An 18,490-nucleotide genomic window follows, 5' to 3' on the forward strand; every position below is an offset into this window, starting at 1 on the left:
TATTTCTATCTTTTTCACAACTAATAGCTCTTTAAGATATTAAATTAAATAAAACTCAATACAATAAATTGGCAATTATAATGCTTATAAAATAAATCATTGTATTAAAACAATAACCATGATATTTACTGTAAAATATGTAATTAGTATATAAGTTTAAAAATCATAAAATGGTACTATATTAAAACAACTTATTTTTCAAAATCACCTAAAATTTTGAATCATAATTTGCATAAGGATCAACATTCCTTATCTTGATTTGACCAATTAAGGAAAATTGTCCAACTCTAACTCATGTGAGGGGACTCAAAACCTCATACTAATCAGTTCTATTGCATAATCGTGCTTGCACAATTCAACCTTAAAATCCCATTTATAATATTTAATAAATTTAAATTTAAATTTAATAAACATAATCATAAAAAATAAAGAATGAACCTATATATTTTCACAAATTACTCACCATTATTGGGTTAACTTTTCTAAGAAATAGTTAGAAACATTTATTTATTAAATAAAATCTAAATTTTTTAAAAAATAACTAAAATCAGTCAAATATTTTAAAAAATACTTTTTTTTTTTAAAGAAATATCTCGTATTTTCATAAATTGTTCCTGATTTTATTAATTCCTTACATGCATATAAAATAAAATTCCACAAACAACATCAACTCCACACAAATTTGTGCGACACCGTTTTATTGAAGGGATCCAATGGGTAATGTAATTCCCAATCGGTCCTTCCCGGTAATTTTACATTCTTCTTCTTTTAGGGTTTTCACATCGCTATAAATCCGCACGCTGGGCCGCTGGATTTCCCTTGCAACGGGTCTTGCCTCTTCAATGGCGATCTCTAAAACCCTAAACACGCCGTTCTATCGGCCTTCTTCATTTTCCTCTCTCTTGCCTTGTTGCTGCAATGTTAACTGCAGCAATAGGAGCAGTCGCTTTGGTGAATGAGGTGTGTGTTTCCTTCTCAGTTCTGTGTTGTGATGGTTCGCGTCTTTTCTGTATAAATCTCAAATTAACAGTTGGGGTTTGTTTTCGCAGGGCCGTAGCAGGTGTTTCAATAGTGTTTTGGGATTCTCTGAACAAGGAATCTGATTTACACGTGCACCAGCTTTGTCATGGCAGAAATGGAGTCTAGAGTAGCAGGAAATGTTGCAAAGCTGGTAACTTTTTGTGAGTTTATCCTTTGATTTGTTGTGTGTTCGTTTGTGATTTACATGTCACAAATGCTACATGTTTTTGGAGATTTGTTCTTTTCTTCTCTCGTCATCTGCTATTTAATTTGCTTTTCCATGGGGTTTGTGTTAGCCTATGTTGTTCTTGACGTTTGACAACCAAATGGATGATCCTTTTAGTGTTCTAGTATTGCAATTCTATTTTTTGTGGTGTTTTCCTCCTGTGGTTGGAGTTAGTGAGGGCCCTATATCTGAGTCAACAGCGGGCACGTTTCCATGGTGGCCTGTCTGCCGCTTAGAGCCCAGATGAACACACCGGATGAAGATTTCATGAAACATGCAGTTGTTTCATGGCACAATACCCGGATACATTTGTAATCCTGCCTTTACTTTTTCCCTAATATTATTATCTAAAATTTTGCACAACCATCTTTTTATTGATTCATTTGCCTTGTTTTGTTTATTTCTTGGTTTGTGGGTGTACTTTGATGTTCTAATTGTGCTGAGCATTTATTTTATTGGCACTAAGTCAGACACGGGGGTTGTCAATTCCATTGATAAGCCACCTTTTGCATGGTGCCTATAAAGAGCTGCTTAACACGATTGAGGGAGCTTCTTCTCCATGGCTTCTTCAAATTTGAAGCAGATAAATTCTTGAATGTTTAATTTGATTCATTCATCGTCTTAAAATTTACAGCTTTTCATGCATTAAGAGAAATGCGCTGTAGGGCATCTGAACATTCTCCTGTAGATTTGTGTATCGACTACAGTTGTGCCTTCTTGGTTGCTTGACTTGTGTTGATGTAGCAAAACGTGGCTGTGGTTAACAGCCTTCCAAAGTACAACTGGAGAGCAAGTTTTGCTTTGGAAAAAATGCTTCCACAGTCAATTGGTTCTATGTACAATCTGGTTCTTCAAAATATTCCTTTGCCGTTTAAGTTTTTGAAGTTTAGTTGGTGTGATTTCTGTTTCTAAAAGACGAGAATTACTTTTGAGAAGTCAGAGAATGTAACAATTCAAAAATGCTTATTTGAAATCTCACTATGATGCTTATTATTTTTGCAATAGATATAGTGCACAGAATGCAATGATGACCAGCTTATTCGTGAGAAGATTCCGAATTTTATTTTGGATCTTCACTGAAATCACTGTTACGCTTGGCTTCTGAGCTCTGTTCCTATATGCAAATACTTCGTCAGTGGTCCGATCAAAACATTTTATGGTTTAACCTTGTGCCATTTGTTCCCTTCAATTTGCGTCTTCAAGATTGATTGATACCGAAATTTTCCATAGCATTAGCAATATCCTTTAAATCAATGCATTTTAGCTTTGCCGGCCAATTTTAGGAGACCCAGATTTTAGTAATTTAATTACAGTATGATGTTCTGTCTACTTCATTTTCAGGTTTTCGTTAGTCTCTCGGCGGGCAAGGCGCAGGCATGCGGCTTTTGTTCTTCCAGCAGTTGACCCAACTCAGCTTGCATACTTTACAACAACAAATTCCATAGCTTGCTCGATCAAATTGCATCTGCAATTCCGTTCATAATTTTTAAACAAGCCTCAATTGTTTTTTACGCATGTATAGAAAGAAAGAATGCGTCATTTAAGTGGGAATATACCCACAATAACCCCATGTGAATCTGAATAATATTGAAGATTGATTTTACACGAGAAATTTTAATGCAGTGCTTGGAGAGACCGACTTGCATGCTCTTCTTTGTTTACACGATTCAAGAACTACAGGTTGCGAGGGTTGGCCCAAGAGCTAAGGCTCCATCATCAGTCATTCAATGAAGCTCTGAGCAATTTCGAAATTTGACTCAACCCCCATTTATCAAAACCCTGATTTCCAACCAAGATCTTACAATACCACCAACAACATTAAAAACAGAAGCCCTCGAAATCCCAGCCCTCAAAATTTCATCACTTTCCAACCCTCGGAGGACTCCCAGGCGCCAGCCTAACATATACAGCCACCAGCTCTAATCAAACCCTAACCGCCTTGCTTTTCTCATCACACCATTGTACGCCATATTAGTTATTTCTCTTAATTAAGTGAATAGAAGAAAAGAAAGCTAATTATATCGGTAGAATTGTTGTAAGATCTATTTTGAATTATTTTCCTTGATTATGTAAGCTGTAGATTGTCTTTATGAAAATTTTCTAATACCAAACTCTCCTAAATATGCTATTAGTTTGAGAGTGTTTTCCTGATTTTTTCTTTTTTTTTTTTTAAATATTTTAAATAATATATTTTTTGTGAAAATAATTTTTGGAATGATTCTGTCGTAATCTTGTAACTTATAACTTAGGTAGTGAGATTTGTCACGTGTTATTTTGAGAATTATTTTTTAAAAATATTATTATTTGATATATTTTTTTAAAATATGATAAATCAGAAAATAAATTTCTTTGCATAATAAATTGCAAAATAAATTTTTTTAATATATATATTTTAAAAATGATAAATCAAAAAATAAATTTTTTTTTGCTTAATAAATGGGAAAATAGATTCTTTAGCGATATTTGTCACGTGTCATTTCGAGAATACTATTATTAAAAGAATTTATTATCTCAACAATCAATAAAAATGATTGGAATTATTTTTAAAATTTAATAAGTATATACTATATAGTATAATTTTTTTTCACAAGAATCATAGAATTAATTTTAATTGATATTTTTAAAAATTATAAAAATATATATACTATAAAATATATATAAGTAAGTTATTATTTTTCAGTTGTAAATAAATTTATATTATATGTACATGTTCATAAATATTATTAAAGTTTTTTATATATGTAATTTTTATAAATATTATATTATTCATATGAATTTATCAATAGTTGTCAGTTATACTGAATAAATAATATAAGATAACGTGCTAAATTGTGATATGCATAAAAAAAGTTATACCAAAATATTATTTATATTATATGTTTTAATGGTAATGTCTAATGAAATAGTAAATTCCAAATATGATTTTTCTATGCACCTTTTTTTATATATTAATAATAAGGTTATATTTATATTTAGTTTCATATTAAAATAATATTTTGTTTTAATTTTGTATTGTTATAATTGATCTTAATATTTGAATTATCTTATAATCATTATCTATTATCAAAGTTTAAAACTCATTCATTATGTTTCGACTTATATTTGACATTTTTTTTATTGTATCATCTCACAAACTATGGACAGTTTTTACGAGTATATAAATCAATTCAGGAGTTTTTTCTTTTTCTAGGTTTTTTTCTTCCGAATTGTGTGGTGGTCAAAGACCGACACTTGATGATTGTGGTGGAACCCTTGAAGCTGGTAGCATGCATGTCATGCTCATGCACGCTGATGCTCTTCCGAGGACGGCAACCTCAGCCCGATTCTTGACCACACAGGCTTTGTGGTTTACGTGACATAATAATTTCTTGATTTATTTTTGATTTATCATCTTTTTAAAAAATATATTAAAATAATAATTTTTTGAGAAAATAATTCCCGGAATGGCACGTGACAAATCTCACTACTATAAAAGAATTTATTTCCTGATTTATTACGTAGAAAAATTTATTTTACAATTTATTATTTTTAAAAAAATATATATTAAAAAAATTTATTTTTAAATTTATTATTATTATTTTTTAAAATATATTAAATAATAATTTTTTTAAAAAAATCATTCAACAAAACCCGTGAAATTGTTGGAATTTGAGGTCGACTTTTGACTGCTTTATGGAAGAGGCAATACGCTGGAAGTGTGAGGTTGTAAAGGAAGCATAATACGTGTACTGAGGAATGACGCGGTATTTGCTAATTTGAGAGAAGTATTATTCTTTAGCGTGTGGGTCATGGAAATTTCAAAAGGGCGAGAATTACAGGAAAAGCACATAAACCGATGGGAAGACGCATGACATAATGCGAAGCAATTTCATCATTATTGTCTGCAAGGCAAATGACGTGATTTTTTTTTTAATTTTATTTTCAGGCGATCAACCTTTGTTCTTGTGATTTTCATACGCATTGGCAAATGTCACTCGTCTGAAGAGTTGGTTATAAAATGTAAACTGGTGGATGTGCAGTTAATTGACATGCAGAGAGCTCGAGAGAGAGCAAAACAGGAAAATGGGCTAAATGGTTTGCGAATGAAGGCAGAGAAAAAGAAAAAGGAACATCAGAGACTCCAGCACCACCGTTTTTCATGCTAGAGCAGATATTCGTTAGGATGACAGCATTCGTTACTTGTCTAAACAAAACACCATTCCCCGTATTAATCAAGATCAGACTTCATATTTATATTCTGGGTGTACATATGAAGTATGAAGGCTCTCATACAGCCCAAAATGAACTAAAATTGCCAAAAAAGAAAAAAAAAAAAAAAAATTCAAATCAAATCTTCCCTAAAACTCACAAAACTTCTCTACGAGCAAGGAAATCAGTGCGATCAAAAGCAACAAGAACAATCAAAAGGACAAAGTGGGGTACCTCCAGCATCTGCCTTTCCAATACCTAGTTCCTCTTCTGTGTAAACAGCAAGCCCGTCCCCAGTTCTCTTCCTAGGCCGAGAAGGTGGGTCCGAAAGCCCTTGATCTTTAACCCCTTTACTCTTCATTTTCTTCTTCATCTTTTTTGGTTTCTTACTCGCATCTTCCACAAGCTTTTGATCCTTTCCTCGTTCAGCTTTCTTCCTCTTCCCACTTGAGAAGATCTCTTCAATCTCATTACGAGGCTTTTTGGGTGTGAGGGAGAGTTTTTCTTGTTCCACAGGAGGATACTCTTGCGGGGGAGTAAGCATCTTTGACGAACTTTTCCCCGTCATTGTTTGGAGCTCCGATCCCTGCAAATGCACTTGTCACTAGAGTGATATACAAAACAAAAGCACGAACAAGCTCTTCCTCTTGGTTTACTTGCCAATAAACATAAAGGCAGGGCATTAGACTCCCAGTAAATCAGTGAGAGGTAGTAAAGATCATACTTATGAAACCTGGACTGGCCATCAACCTGGTGAAGCCACAGGGTTGGACTGACCAATTGGACCTGTGATGCCAGCAGGACACGCATTCACACACGCTACACATCAATATTACTTGGATATACTACCCTAAGAGGATCAATCTAACAAATAACTAGTTTGTACTTCAATCAATATGAATGATTAGGCTAATAAATAACTTGCAAGATCTACAATGGCTGTAAAATCACTTCTCGAGAGTCTTGAGGGCCGTAATCTTCATAATTAATAACTTCAAGTCCAAAGCTAAAGAAAATGAAGAAAAAAAGAGGGGGGGGGGGGGGGGGGGGTGGAATAGGTGCTACAATAACTTCATCTCATTTTCCTGAAGTGCCACAGGCACAGAAAATTGATGGCCTTTGACAACAAAAAAGAGGGACGAGAGAACGGCAAATAGAGAACATATATTGAGACTTCAGCGTACAAATATTGAATCAAGCAATGAACCCTAAAAGCCAAAATTAAAGCTCTAAACAATAAAGAATAGATACCAGAGATCAGTAGGCTCAAAATCAATAGAAGCTACAAACACGAACAACAATAATGCAACCCTCACCAACAATTCATTCATGTCTGTAATCCATTAAATCTTCCTTTCACCGTTGATCATAGTCACACCATCAATAAAACGGCGGAAAGAGAATCTCTGCACCCATCGCCAGATCCCAACCAACAACTTGAACCCAAAAATCATCAGATTGTTGACCTAAACCCCTAGAATTACCATTGTACAAACCCCATCACAGTGATCTACTGGCAAGTCAAACACAAACACATGGCTGTTAAACTTTCGAAGTTGACTCAATGAGGGGATTTTCAAACCATTCATTCCATTCATTAATGATTAACTTCTATCATATTTAAATCCAAATTACCAATAAGAAGACTTTGAAAAATTCATTAACTGATTTATTTCAACTCTTCATTTAGGCTTAAGGTCAATCAGAAGAGTTTCCATTCTGTCAATATTGGATTCTCTAATTTCAATCATGAGATTGGGACCAAAAATCTTGATCAATTCAAAGTCAAATAAAATAAAAAAACCTATCCATCTCATCTCATTCATGATTGGAATTAGATATTTCGATGTTGGACAAGCTTTATTTTGTCTCCAACTTTTGTTCGCCTAGGTGGATTATAGGTCGTGATTTTAATGCAGTGAGGTTCCTGTGGGAGGTGGGGTGGAAGGGTTATTGGCACTACGCAGAAGTTTGATTTGATTATTAGGGAGTGTGGTTTGAGGACGGTCCGTTGGGCAATTTTAATTTTACGTGGTTAGAGCTAGGGAGGTGGCTACTAGAGTTTATAGGTCCTTGTGTACAAACGAGTGGGAAGAGGTGTTCCCTAATCTCTCCCAAGTTGTGCTATCTAGACAGACCTCCGATCTTTTTCTCATCTTATTGGAATCAAGGAACGTGCCTTGGGATCCCACTCCTTTAGGTTTGAAAATATGTGGTTGGATCATGGCTCCTTTCAGACTTTGGTAAGTATATATTAGTTCGAGTTTGTGGAAAGGGCTTGGGAGGGGTTTAGATTTATGAAGAAGTTAAAGAGGTTGAAATAAAAACTTAAAAGAATGGAATAAGTGTTTGCAGATATTAGGATTAAAAAGACTAGCATTTTAAGTGAATTGGAAGAGATAGAAAAGAAGAAAGCATTACTCTTTCAAGGGATGAGGATGTTAGAAGGGTTTCTTTGGAGAATGAGTTGGACGATCCGATTTTCAAGGAAATGGGAAGTTGGAGGCAGAAGACAAAGTTTAAATGGGTAAGAGAGGGCGATTGTAATTCCCGATTTTTTCATTGGATAGCCAGTGGAAAAATGAGAAAGAATTTAATTAGGGAGTTGGAGGTGGACAGGGAGTTGATTATCTCGGATACTACCAAGATTGCCTCTAAGATCACTAATTTCTATCACAACTTGTTTTCTAAGGAGGATGAGAGTAAACCAATGGTGGAAGGGTTGGAGTGGGTTCCTTTATCTTGACAAGATAGCCTAGTTAGAGAGACATTTTGAGGAAGAGGAAGTTAGATATACAGTTTTTAGAATGGAGAGGGATAAAGCTCCCAGGCCAAATGGTTTTAATTTAGCTTTTTATCAAGATTGTTAGCCAATAGTGAAGAATGACTTGATGAAGGTTTTCAATGAATTTTATGGGAATGGAATTTTAAGTAAGAGCATTAATTCAACCTCCATTACTTTGGTGCCAAGGAAAAGTAGGTCCATTAAGATTTTTGATTTAGTATCTGGTGTTTATAAAATAATCACCAAAGTACTAGCTAATAGGTTGAGTGAGGTGTTTTACAAGATTATTTCTAAGGCCTTTATGGCATAAAGCATCAAAAGGAGAAAAGGACTTGACAGGAAGAGGAAGAATACCTTTTCCAGCTTTCAAATAATTCAGATCATCCGAAGGAATTGCTGTCTCTTCATTATTACCCTTCCCAATATCAAAAGGAATAGCAAAGATGTCCACCTTATTAGGAATAGGCTCAAGAACAAGGGACAAAGACCTTCCCCCTTTTCAAACAAGGCTGTTTGATCTGTGTGCTTAGTAGAATCTTCCAACCCTTGCCTAGTGTCAAAGGACATTAGAGAGCTCCCTTCTCTCCCATATGCTGAATTCCATGCAAGGGAATCTCACTTCATAATATCTCTCCCTCCCTTTCAAAATTTCATATAAACAAAGATCTCTTGAAGGTTCTGCCCATTTGTCTTCTTTCATATCTAATGTACCTCTCAACTGGTCAACTAGCAAACCAGTGTCAAAATCACAAAAGTTGCAGGTCATCTTTTGAATCTGAGTTCGTCTCATCTTCACTAATCTTTTTCCATTGAGTTTGAGTCTCTTCAATTTCTACTAAATACTGGGAGCCAATTTTTGAATGGGAACAATCATCTTTCTATTGTGTCAATTTTTCATTCCTTTCTTCCAACACTGTCTGTGGCTCTCCAAAACTAATTGAAGGATTGCACCTATCCAACTTCACAGGATCTTCCTCCCAATTAGAGACATTGGCATCTCCACTTCCCAATTCTCCGTAATTGGTACCTTCGTCGAGCTCTTTATTTTCATCTCATATGCATGCATTGCATCCAAGTCCCCCACACTTGAGTCAGATCAGTTCTAAGTGTCAGTTTTTTCAAAATTGATCAGAGCCCTGAAGCTCCAAAAGCAAAGATGGCATCTATTCATCTAGAAGTGAAGGCTCTGTAGTGGTACCAGATATACATGAAAACTAGGGGCAATCAAGGAGGTGTAACTTGGGAAGAGCATCTACCAGCATTGGAGACTAAATTTGGAGGGCAAGCGAAGGGAATCCTTGAGTTGAAATCAATAATCTTGAGTGCCATTTGGTATTCCTGTCAAAAAAAATTATGGAACAAAAACAACAAACAAAAATTATAAACTAGGAACAAAACTAAAAGCTGAAAGCTAGTAACGTGTTTGGTTAACCTCTCTCTCTCTCTCTCTCTCTCTCTCTCTCTCTCTCATCATCTATATGCTGCCACCCCCCAACAGCTGGGGTCCATAGACTCCATTGTGTTTCAAGCTCATGAACGGACCCTCCACAAAGCCAAAGAGGCATTCCCAGAAAGTCAATCAAAAATAAATAAATAAATATATAAAGAGTTTCCATCATGCTGCAATGACATCTTGATAGCTCAGTTGATAGAGAATCAACTAGTCAAGCCACTCTCACAAACCCTAGCAAGCCACCCACCTAACCATTTCAAAATTAACACTAGAATTAGAAAACTAAATCCATAAGAGGACATAGATCATATGACAAGCTTTCAAAATAAACCTAGATGGAGTTTTTAATCTTATTCCTCTTCATAACATATGCAAATGGCATTTTTTAATCTCACCCAAGAAAATCAATCTGAATAAATAAATAAATAAATAAATAAAGAGTTCCGATTGTAATGCAACGACTTCTTCATAGCTCGGTTGATGGAATGATGGGGAATCAACCCGTCTAAGCCGCTGAGATGAGATGAGCTCACGAACCCTAGCAAGCCACCCACCTAACCATTTCAAACTTCATGCTAGAATTTGAAGACTAAACCCATAAAAGGAGATAGATCAGATAACAAGCTTTCAAGATAAACCAAGATGGAGTCTTTAGTCTTAACCCTCTTCAACATACCAAGATGGCATTTTTTAATCTTAACCCTTTTCACTGCAGCTGCCATCTCTTTGGCACCTGCCGCTCTCTCCTCTGCCTCTGCTGCTGCCTCAAATGATATTTCCACCAGTCTGGCCAGCTGATTGGTTCTAATGAATAAAGTTTAAATCCTTCCCCAATTAATCCATTCTTAAATATCATTGGCGTTCATTTCATTTAATTTAATAATGTGCATAACAAATTCTTACGACCAACAGAATTGCTGTAATACCAGAATCATATGAGATACCTACAAAACAATACAACCAATTTTCATTGTACAAGCATTTTATATAGCATTCATTACATTTATTCCCTTTGTATATATACATATAAATATAGACATGCTCACACAAATTTTATGAGTTCTTTTTCTAAAATATTCTTAAGATCACACAAACATTTCTTAGAATATTTCCCTCCCATAAAAAGCAGACTAAATACAACTTGTCAATTATGCATCATACCAAATAAATTAAGCTCAAATGATATTTCCACCAGTCTGGCCAGCTGATTGGTTCTAATGAATAAAGTTTAAATCCTTCCCCAATTAATCCATTCTTAAATATCATTGGTGTTCATTTAATTTAATTTAATAATGTGCATAACAAATTCTTACGACCAACAGAATTGCTGTAATACCAGAATCATATGAGATACCTACAAAACAATACAACCAATTTTCATTGTACAAGCATTTTATATAGCATTCATTACATTTATTCCCTTTGTATATATGCATATAAATATAGACATGCTCACACAAATTTTATGAGTTCTTTTTCTAAAATATTCTTAAGATCACACAAACATTTCTTAGAATATTTCCCTCCCATAAAAAGCAGACTAAATACAACTTGTCAATTATGCATCATACCAAATAAATTAAGCTCTAGTCCCTTACAATTCATAGAGCAGAGCTACTCCTCAAATAAACAGACAACCATAAACAAGAGGGAAAAGACCACTATTGAAATAGACGAAACAAGGGCAGCCGAGTAGGCAATCACTGTTAGTGTAATTTTATTTTGCTAACCAACAATAACAACTGAAAGATTCGCAAAAAATGGTGAACTAGAGCTTTAGAATGGCAGATCAAAAAAAAATAATGCCAACTACTATAGACTAAGGGAGGAAGAGAGAATTTAGGAAAAACTAAAACAAGCCCATAACCTACTGTAAGAAATCTCCAATTGATCTCCTAAATCGAATCCATGCATCACTAAAACCCACAATACTGCCAAAATCACAATGAATTTGTTCATCTTGTACAAAATCAAAAAGAGAAATGAAGAGAGAGGAAAAGGCAACAACCAAGAACACAAAGCAGAGGGTCAATTCAATACACACACACACACACACACACACACACACACATATATATAGATAGAAACAACATTCACACCCATATTAAAAGAGGAAATTAGACTAGAAAATCATGTGTTAATGTGAAGATAGTTAGTTGTCTCCATCTCATGTGGGAATACAAAACAACTTCACCCATTCGTATTTAATTCCTGCCACTCTACAGGGGACTGCACTTTTACCCATTTGATCCCCTATCCAACATTCTTAAAATTCAGTTCTGACCAAAATAATTCACATCTCTCCAACTATTATAAGCAAAAGAGAATTATAATTAAATTATTAATTTAATTAATTAATTAAAAATTTTATTTAGGTAGGCATTGCTCCCTTCACATGCAAGCTTAGTTCATGCCTAGATTTGGTCTAATTAGCATTTGATGTTGAAAGTTGTGATATCAACCTCGTTTTACATGTACTCATATAAACAAACCCACAAACCTATAGTACAAAATATCCAGTAATCTCTTCAACTCAACAACCGAAGCATCACTAAAACCCACACCACTACCTTAATCACAATGAATCCTTAAATTAGTGTTGATGGTTGTTCATCTTGCAGAGTCATAGGAAGAGATGAAGACAGAGAAGAAAAGGGGGTGACAGCCAAGAAAACCAACCTAAAGCTCAAATTTTCTTTTTAAAAAATTATGGAAACAACAATAGTCACCCCCAGAGTAAAAAAATGAAAAAGAAAAATATTAGATGAGGAAATATCAACAGTATCCAGCATCATGTGTTAATGTGAATATATTAGGTGTCTATGATGGGGAGATTAAAAAGCATTTCACCTATTCTTATTATTAATTCTCAACAAAATACCCCTTGACTGCAGTTATACCCCTCTGATCTCAGTTTTAAACAAATACTTGTCACTTCCCCAATTAATATAATTAAAAGGAGCATTATCATTAAACAATTAATTTAATTAATTAGTTAGGTTTTTAAGCATTGCTCAATTCACAAGCAAGCGATCATGCCTTGGTTTGATCGATAATTAGAATTTAAATGTTGAAAGTTGTGAGAGTAATGCGTGTACTTATGTATTGGTTTAATATTTTATTTTTCAGCTCAAACCTATTGAGTCTTCTGAAGTGTTATTGTAACCTTGCATGTTGTTTTTTAAAACATTTAATGAATAATATTATTAAACAAAAGCATATGTACTTGTCCATAATTAATAAAAATTCAAATTTTTTTTTAATAACAAAAGAAGATATCATTAATAGAAAGGGAATTTACAAGAGGGAGAATGAAAAATCTCCTGAGACAAGCTGAGACTCTCCAAGACTAAAAAAACATAAAAAAATGTCCAAGAAAAAATCATCCAGTCAACGTGTTCCTCCAATCTCTTTGCAGCTCCTGAAAACTTGCCTCTTTAAAAAATCCATACCCGACATACCACAAAGAGGTCAAATATTTTATTTTTTTCCCAAACCAATATCTGATTTGATTTTTTTCCCAGAAAATATCCGAGTATTACATTCCATCCATAAACCCCATAATATTGAGAAAAAGCCACACTTCCATAAAGTTGCCCTGTCCTTTCTTCTACCAAAACCTATGAAGGATATTTCTAAAAGGTCTTCCACTGGGGGAGGACAACCCAGCTTTCTCTTATAATGCCAAAAAGCATACTCCAAATACTCCAAGCAAATTCACATTGCAAAAGAAGGGGAGAAGTTGTCTCAGAGTTCTTATAACAAAGCACGCATACATTGGGAGACAAAGCCTTCATAGACCTCCTAATTTGCAACAAGTTATTGGTATTTATCTTATTAAGCACAACCAAACAAGTGAAAGCCTTTATTTTAGGGGGAACCTTAGCTTCCAAATAGTGGAGTATAGAAAGAACGAAGAGTTGGAACAAATCAAAAAATTCAAAAAAAGATTTGCAAGAAAATGCACCTAACTGGTCCAAATACCAAGAACGAATGTCCCTCCCCAAAGATAGATTACTCTCGCTCAATAAAGATAACAAGGATGACAATTCCACCATCTTCCAATCGTTCAAAGGCCTCTTAAAATGAAGATTCCAAGAAACCAAAGGACTACTCAATTCACCAACAAAGAAAGAAATGGCCTTATTTTGTTTAGAACTAAGATGAAATAGATGAGGGAAAGAAGTAGAAAATGGTGCATTCCCAGCCAAGGGACTTCCCAAAATTGAATATGAGAACCCCTCCTCACCTCTAGTTTAGTGTGAGGGATGAAAGAAGGATAAATCTGAGAAATGGATCTCCACGGACTCCCTAGAGAGCATCTTAAATTAGCATTGGTATCCCACCTGTTCTCATCCAACCCAAGCTTACTTCTTATTACTTTATGCTAGAGGGGCAATTCTTCTAAAGGGAAACGCCATAGCCATTTAGCTAGAAGAGTGGTGTTTTTAGACACCAACTAGCCAAGACCAAACCCCCCTCCTTTTTAGATCTACAAACCTAATTCCAACTCAATAAATGATCCCTACGACTCCCCCTGTTGAACCATAAAAACTCTCTCATGATCCTCTCGAGCTTGCTAGCAAACCTCACTGAATCTTGAAGATAGATAGGAACTATAATAGGATGCTAACAAGACAAGCCTGAATCAAAGTAATTCTACCCCCAAGAGAAAAGAGGACTCCTTTCCAACCATCTAATCTCTTCGTCACCCTTTCCACTACTGGGTTCCAAAAATCTACAGCTCTAGGGTTACCCCCCAAAGGGACACAAGACACCTAAGTACGTCGAAGGCCAATCCAAAATACCACACCCCACTTTGTTAGCCTGCTCCCTAACATGCTCGATTGGCACATTCATAGCTGCTAAACCACTCTTCCCCATATTGACTTTGAGCCTAGAGACCCTCTCAAAAATATGAAGAATACCCAAAATACACCTAAATGAGAGACTCTGATCGTCTACAATAAAATGGTGTCATCAGCAACTGAAAATGAGCTTTAACATTCGTAATGTACTCCCCAGTAACCGTTTATAATGGAAGACCAGTCCATTGAATTAAGATTTGAGTAACAGATTGGTTTTCCCTTTTCACCATTCTTCTAGCTAATATAGCTTTAGGTGTCAAAGAAGGTCAAGGGCCCAGTGTTGTAGCTGGAAGTGTAGCAATTGTTGTGTAGGAACCTCACCATAAAACTTCTTAAGTTGGGACACATGAAATGTTTAATGCTCTTGAGCAGTAACAGGTACAGGTAATCTATGATTAAAAGAACAATTCTACTTTTTGATTTGAAAAGGGCTATAATACTTGGAGGTTGGGAGTTAATTTTTAAGAAGTAAGAAGTTCTAGTTACCTCAATTTGTTGATTGAAAAAATGCCTTTTTTAGCAAAACACAATCGCCAATCTTAAAGCCTCTCACTTTTGTGCTTGTTAGCATTTTGTTTCACTAGATGTTGTGCTATCATGAGATGATGCTTCAACTTCACTATTTCTTCCTTATCATGCAAGTCTCTAAATATTGCCTTTACTAAGGAATCTCTGGGAAAATATTGTACGTAAAGAGAGGTGGGGAAGAACAGACGGGCCTGGCCAATTTGCTAATTTGGCTGATGGGTCATGGGCTACTGCCTGCTGGGCTGGGGCATGTAGATTTGGCCATTAGCTCTTAGCGAGTGGGTAGATAACGCCAGATAAATTCAACCAACCCATTTAATAATGGGAAAAAAAAAATTTAAAATCATATCCATCTCATTTAACATAGTAAAAAGTTATAGGCCAGTTTAAGTGAAATTTAGTTCAAATTAATGAATTTTTATCCAATTTGTTAGACTTATATTACATAAGAAAAGGTTGTTGATGGGAGATAAAATATGAACAAGAAATTGATGAAAATTTCCTTAAGGTTTACTTAATGGGATTAAAGAAAAGATTATTAAATAGCCAATAACTCATGAATAAAGAGGAGAGGAACTCTTGTAACTCCCTTAAAATTAAGGGAGACTAGTATTAATGTTGAAAGGATCTCTACTACCATAAAAAGGAACTCTCTCAATTATGCACTCTTTATACTAATTTTCATTTCTTTACATTTTCTCAATCTTAACTTTAATGTTAGTGAGAACCTCTAGATACCACTAGGGATCTCCTAAGCATTCTTTTTATTCTTAGTTGTACGTAGGAAGTGCAATCGGTCAGTTCGGCCAATTCGATCAATTAACTGAATTAACTAAATTATTTCCGTTAACTCCACCCCATAACTGAACCGACCGAATTGGTCTATTTAACCGACCTGCACCCGACCGAACTGAATTGTCGGATAATTCGGTTAACCGAATAAAAAGAAAATTAATTATGAGAAAAAATGTCAAAATGGGGAATAGGTAGGCAGGTAATGCATGGTACTGATAGTAGGCAAAGCTTGCGAACATAAAAATAAGGGAAAATTTCATCTGGGTTGGGCCATCTAATTTTGATTCCTTTTCATGGAGTGCTGCTCTGTGACAGAATCCCTTCTTACCTATTTTGCAGGTCTGTGAGCTTTTTTATTATTATTATTATTATTATTATTATTATTATTATTATTATTATGTTCTTCTTTCCCAAGTATTAATAAGTGATTCATCATTGTCTTCTGGAATAAAAACCATATGTGAATTCTCCCTTAAAACAACTAAGTAATTCTCAAAAAAAATTCATCCTCCATCCTTTTATCTTCTTTCTGTCCTTTATTTTATGCTTTTGTACTCAAAAAGAGAATTTTGCATCCACTAATGAAGACAACTCATCAGAAAAATTCCCAACACCAAAAAACTTTTCCATGATGTGCAAACAAGGGTTATTGGTAAGAGCAGGGAAGAACCGAAGAAGAAGAGAACAGGGCACTGGACTTTGGGTACAAAAAAAGAAAGAAAACCCAAATATAAAAAAATTAAAAAGGAACAAAACTCAAATTCAATGAACATTCAAACAAATATGAACAAAGAACACAAAGAAACCCATTTTAAAGAGGGAGACTGATCAACATGAATATAATAATTTGGAGGAAATATTCTCTCATACATTTAATCAAACACATTGTGCTCATCTTAGGGTATTGTAAAATTTCAATAAACATCAAACTGCAAAGACTTTTGAGTTTTGAACACAACGGACGAACGAAAAACCTGAAGGGCGGAAGGTCCGAAGGAGTACTGCGAGTCTGCGAGAGTGCGAGCTGCGAAGTTGGGAAGGTGGAAGCCGAAGTCCGAAGGGGAAGACTGGATCTGCCGATCTGGAACAGGAGGTTCGAACTCGCCGTCGCCAACTGTGTGCGAACGGCGACGTGGGAAGGGAACTGGGAACTGGGAAGGGAGGGTGACGCTGAAGGGAACTGGGACTTGGAGTCAGGGAATGCCGGCTGCCAGTGAAGTTGCGACTTGCGAACTGCGAACTTGGGAAGGGAAGAGCCGAAGAGGGAAGAGGGAAGAGGGAAATGGGAAATTGGGATTTAGGAACGGCCGAATCCCGAATGGAACCCTAGCGGTCAACCTAGCCTAAAAATTAAAATCATAAATAATATAATTTAATAATTTATATTTAATTATTAATTAATTAAAAATTCGAATAATTTCATTAAAGGAAATACAAATTAACCATAACCTAGCCGAAAACCAAATAGGCGAATACCCAAAATTATCCTATTCTAAAATCAAACCGAACCGAACTATAAATTATCCGAACCAAACCGACCAAACTAGATTGATTAATTCGGTTAAAATCGAATTATGCTCACCCCTAATTGTAGGTAATTGTAATATACTTGAGTTAGGAAAATCAAGTTTGATTTTTTGCGTCAACAATTTGGCATCATTTGTGATAATTTTGCTTCCTTTTGTGATGATTCTTCTAACCAGGAAGAAAAAAAATAAAGGAAGTGGGGGCACCTCAATCGGTCCTCTAAGATCAAGGAACAATTTGACCCAAGGTCTAATGAGGCAAAAGAAAAAAAAATAAAAAAATCAAGTGCCTTAGCTCCAATGCAAGGAGAGGTCGCCAAAAACATATGGTTCAGCTCCAACAAGGCAAGTTCAACATAATGTACGATTTTCAATTGTCTGACCAAATGATTGTAAAATGATGTGTTTTGTTCAAATATTTCTAGCCACAAATTTTGAAGAAGATTTTAATTTTTTGATTGTCTTTTATATATTTGAGTTTCCAACTTCATCTCTCCTTGGCTAAGATGGAATCGAAATTTTGCTTTTGTACACCTAGTTCCTTCTTACATTCTTCAACTTGATAAACTAAAAATCTTGATTGCATTTTCAATGGCACATTCTTTCACTTCATATCCTTTACTTCAATTGGAATGTATCCTTATTAATTTGCTCATAGGTTCAAGCCTCACGGGAGGATTCCTACATACCATATGATGCACTTTTTTCAAATATTTTTAGTCTCAAATTTTCAAAAATGTTTTAATTTTTTATTATTATTTATTTTCTAGGATTCCAACTTCACCTCTCCTTGGCCAAGGCGGCTCCTTCTTACATTCTTCAATTTGACATAACAAAAATCTCAATTACATTTTCAATGGTACATTCTCTCATTTTGTATTCCTTTACTTCAATTGGGTTAAAAAAATCCCAATTATTTTGCTCATACAAGAGTAATAGTTGCTCTGAGACAATTCCTTGAAAGAGGGAATCCATAACATAATCTTTTTCAATGCAACAAAGGCATGCATGTGAATAAATAATTGATCAATACTTAAATAAATATTAATTATTGTGTTTTTACTAGTGATGCTCATATCATATGTTATACCCAAAATATTT

The 18,490-nt window shown here is 34.8% G+C and overlaps 1 protein-coding gene, 1 long non-coding RNA gene and 1 other non-coding gene across 3 annotated transcripts; 2 read left to right on the forward strand and 1 right to left on the reverse strand.

The window, feature by feature from the left end:
- Positions 1-751: 751 nt before the first annotated feature.
- Positions 752-2,868, forward strand: LOC131151215 (uncharacterized). Its single transcript, XR_009135703.1, has 3 exons — positions 752-960; positions 1,050-1,171; positions 2,588-2,868. It is a non-coding gene; the product is annotated as an uncharacterized LOC131151215 (long non-coding RNA).
- LOC131152506 (small nucleolar RNA R24) lies at positions 2,265-2,356 on the forward strand. The gene has a single exon (XR_009136004.1). It is a non-coding gene; the product is annotated as a small nucleolar RNA R24 (small nucleolar RNA).
- A 2,583-nt stretch (positions 2,869-5,451) lies between the features above and the next one.
- Positions 5,452-17,215, reverse strand: LOC131152051 (uncharacterized protein C6G9.01c). Its single transcript, XM_058103643.1, has 2 exons — positions 16,838-17,215; positions 5,452-6,020 (listed from the first exon to the last, which is right to left on the reverse strand). The coding sequence occupies exon 2, from the start codon at positions 6,000-6,002 to the stop codon at positions 5,628-5,630; it is 375 nt and encodes a 124-aa protein (XP_057959626.1). The 5' UTR covers positions 6,003-6,020; positions 16,838-17,215; the 3' UTR covers positions 5,452-5,627.
- Positions 17,216-18,490: the final 1,275 nt, after the last annotated feature.

This window comes from Malania oleifera, chromosome 3 (genome assembly GCF_029873635.1).
Source record: "Malania oleifera isolate guangnan ecotype guangnan chromosome 3, ASM2987363v1, whole genome shotgun sequence".
NCBI lineage: Eukaryota > Viridiplantae > Streptophyta > Magnoliopsida > Santalales > Ximeniaceae > Malania > Malania oleifera.

What these genes read in the sequence shown, in the direction of transcription:
- LOC131152051 (XM_058103643.1), bottom strand. Translation starts at nt 6,002, where the DNA reads ATGACGGGGAAAAGTTCGTCAAAGATGCTTACTCCCCCGCAAGAGTAT.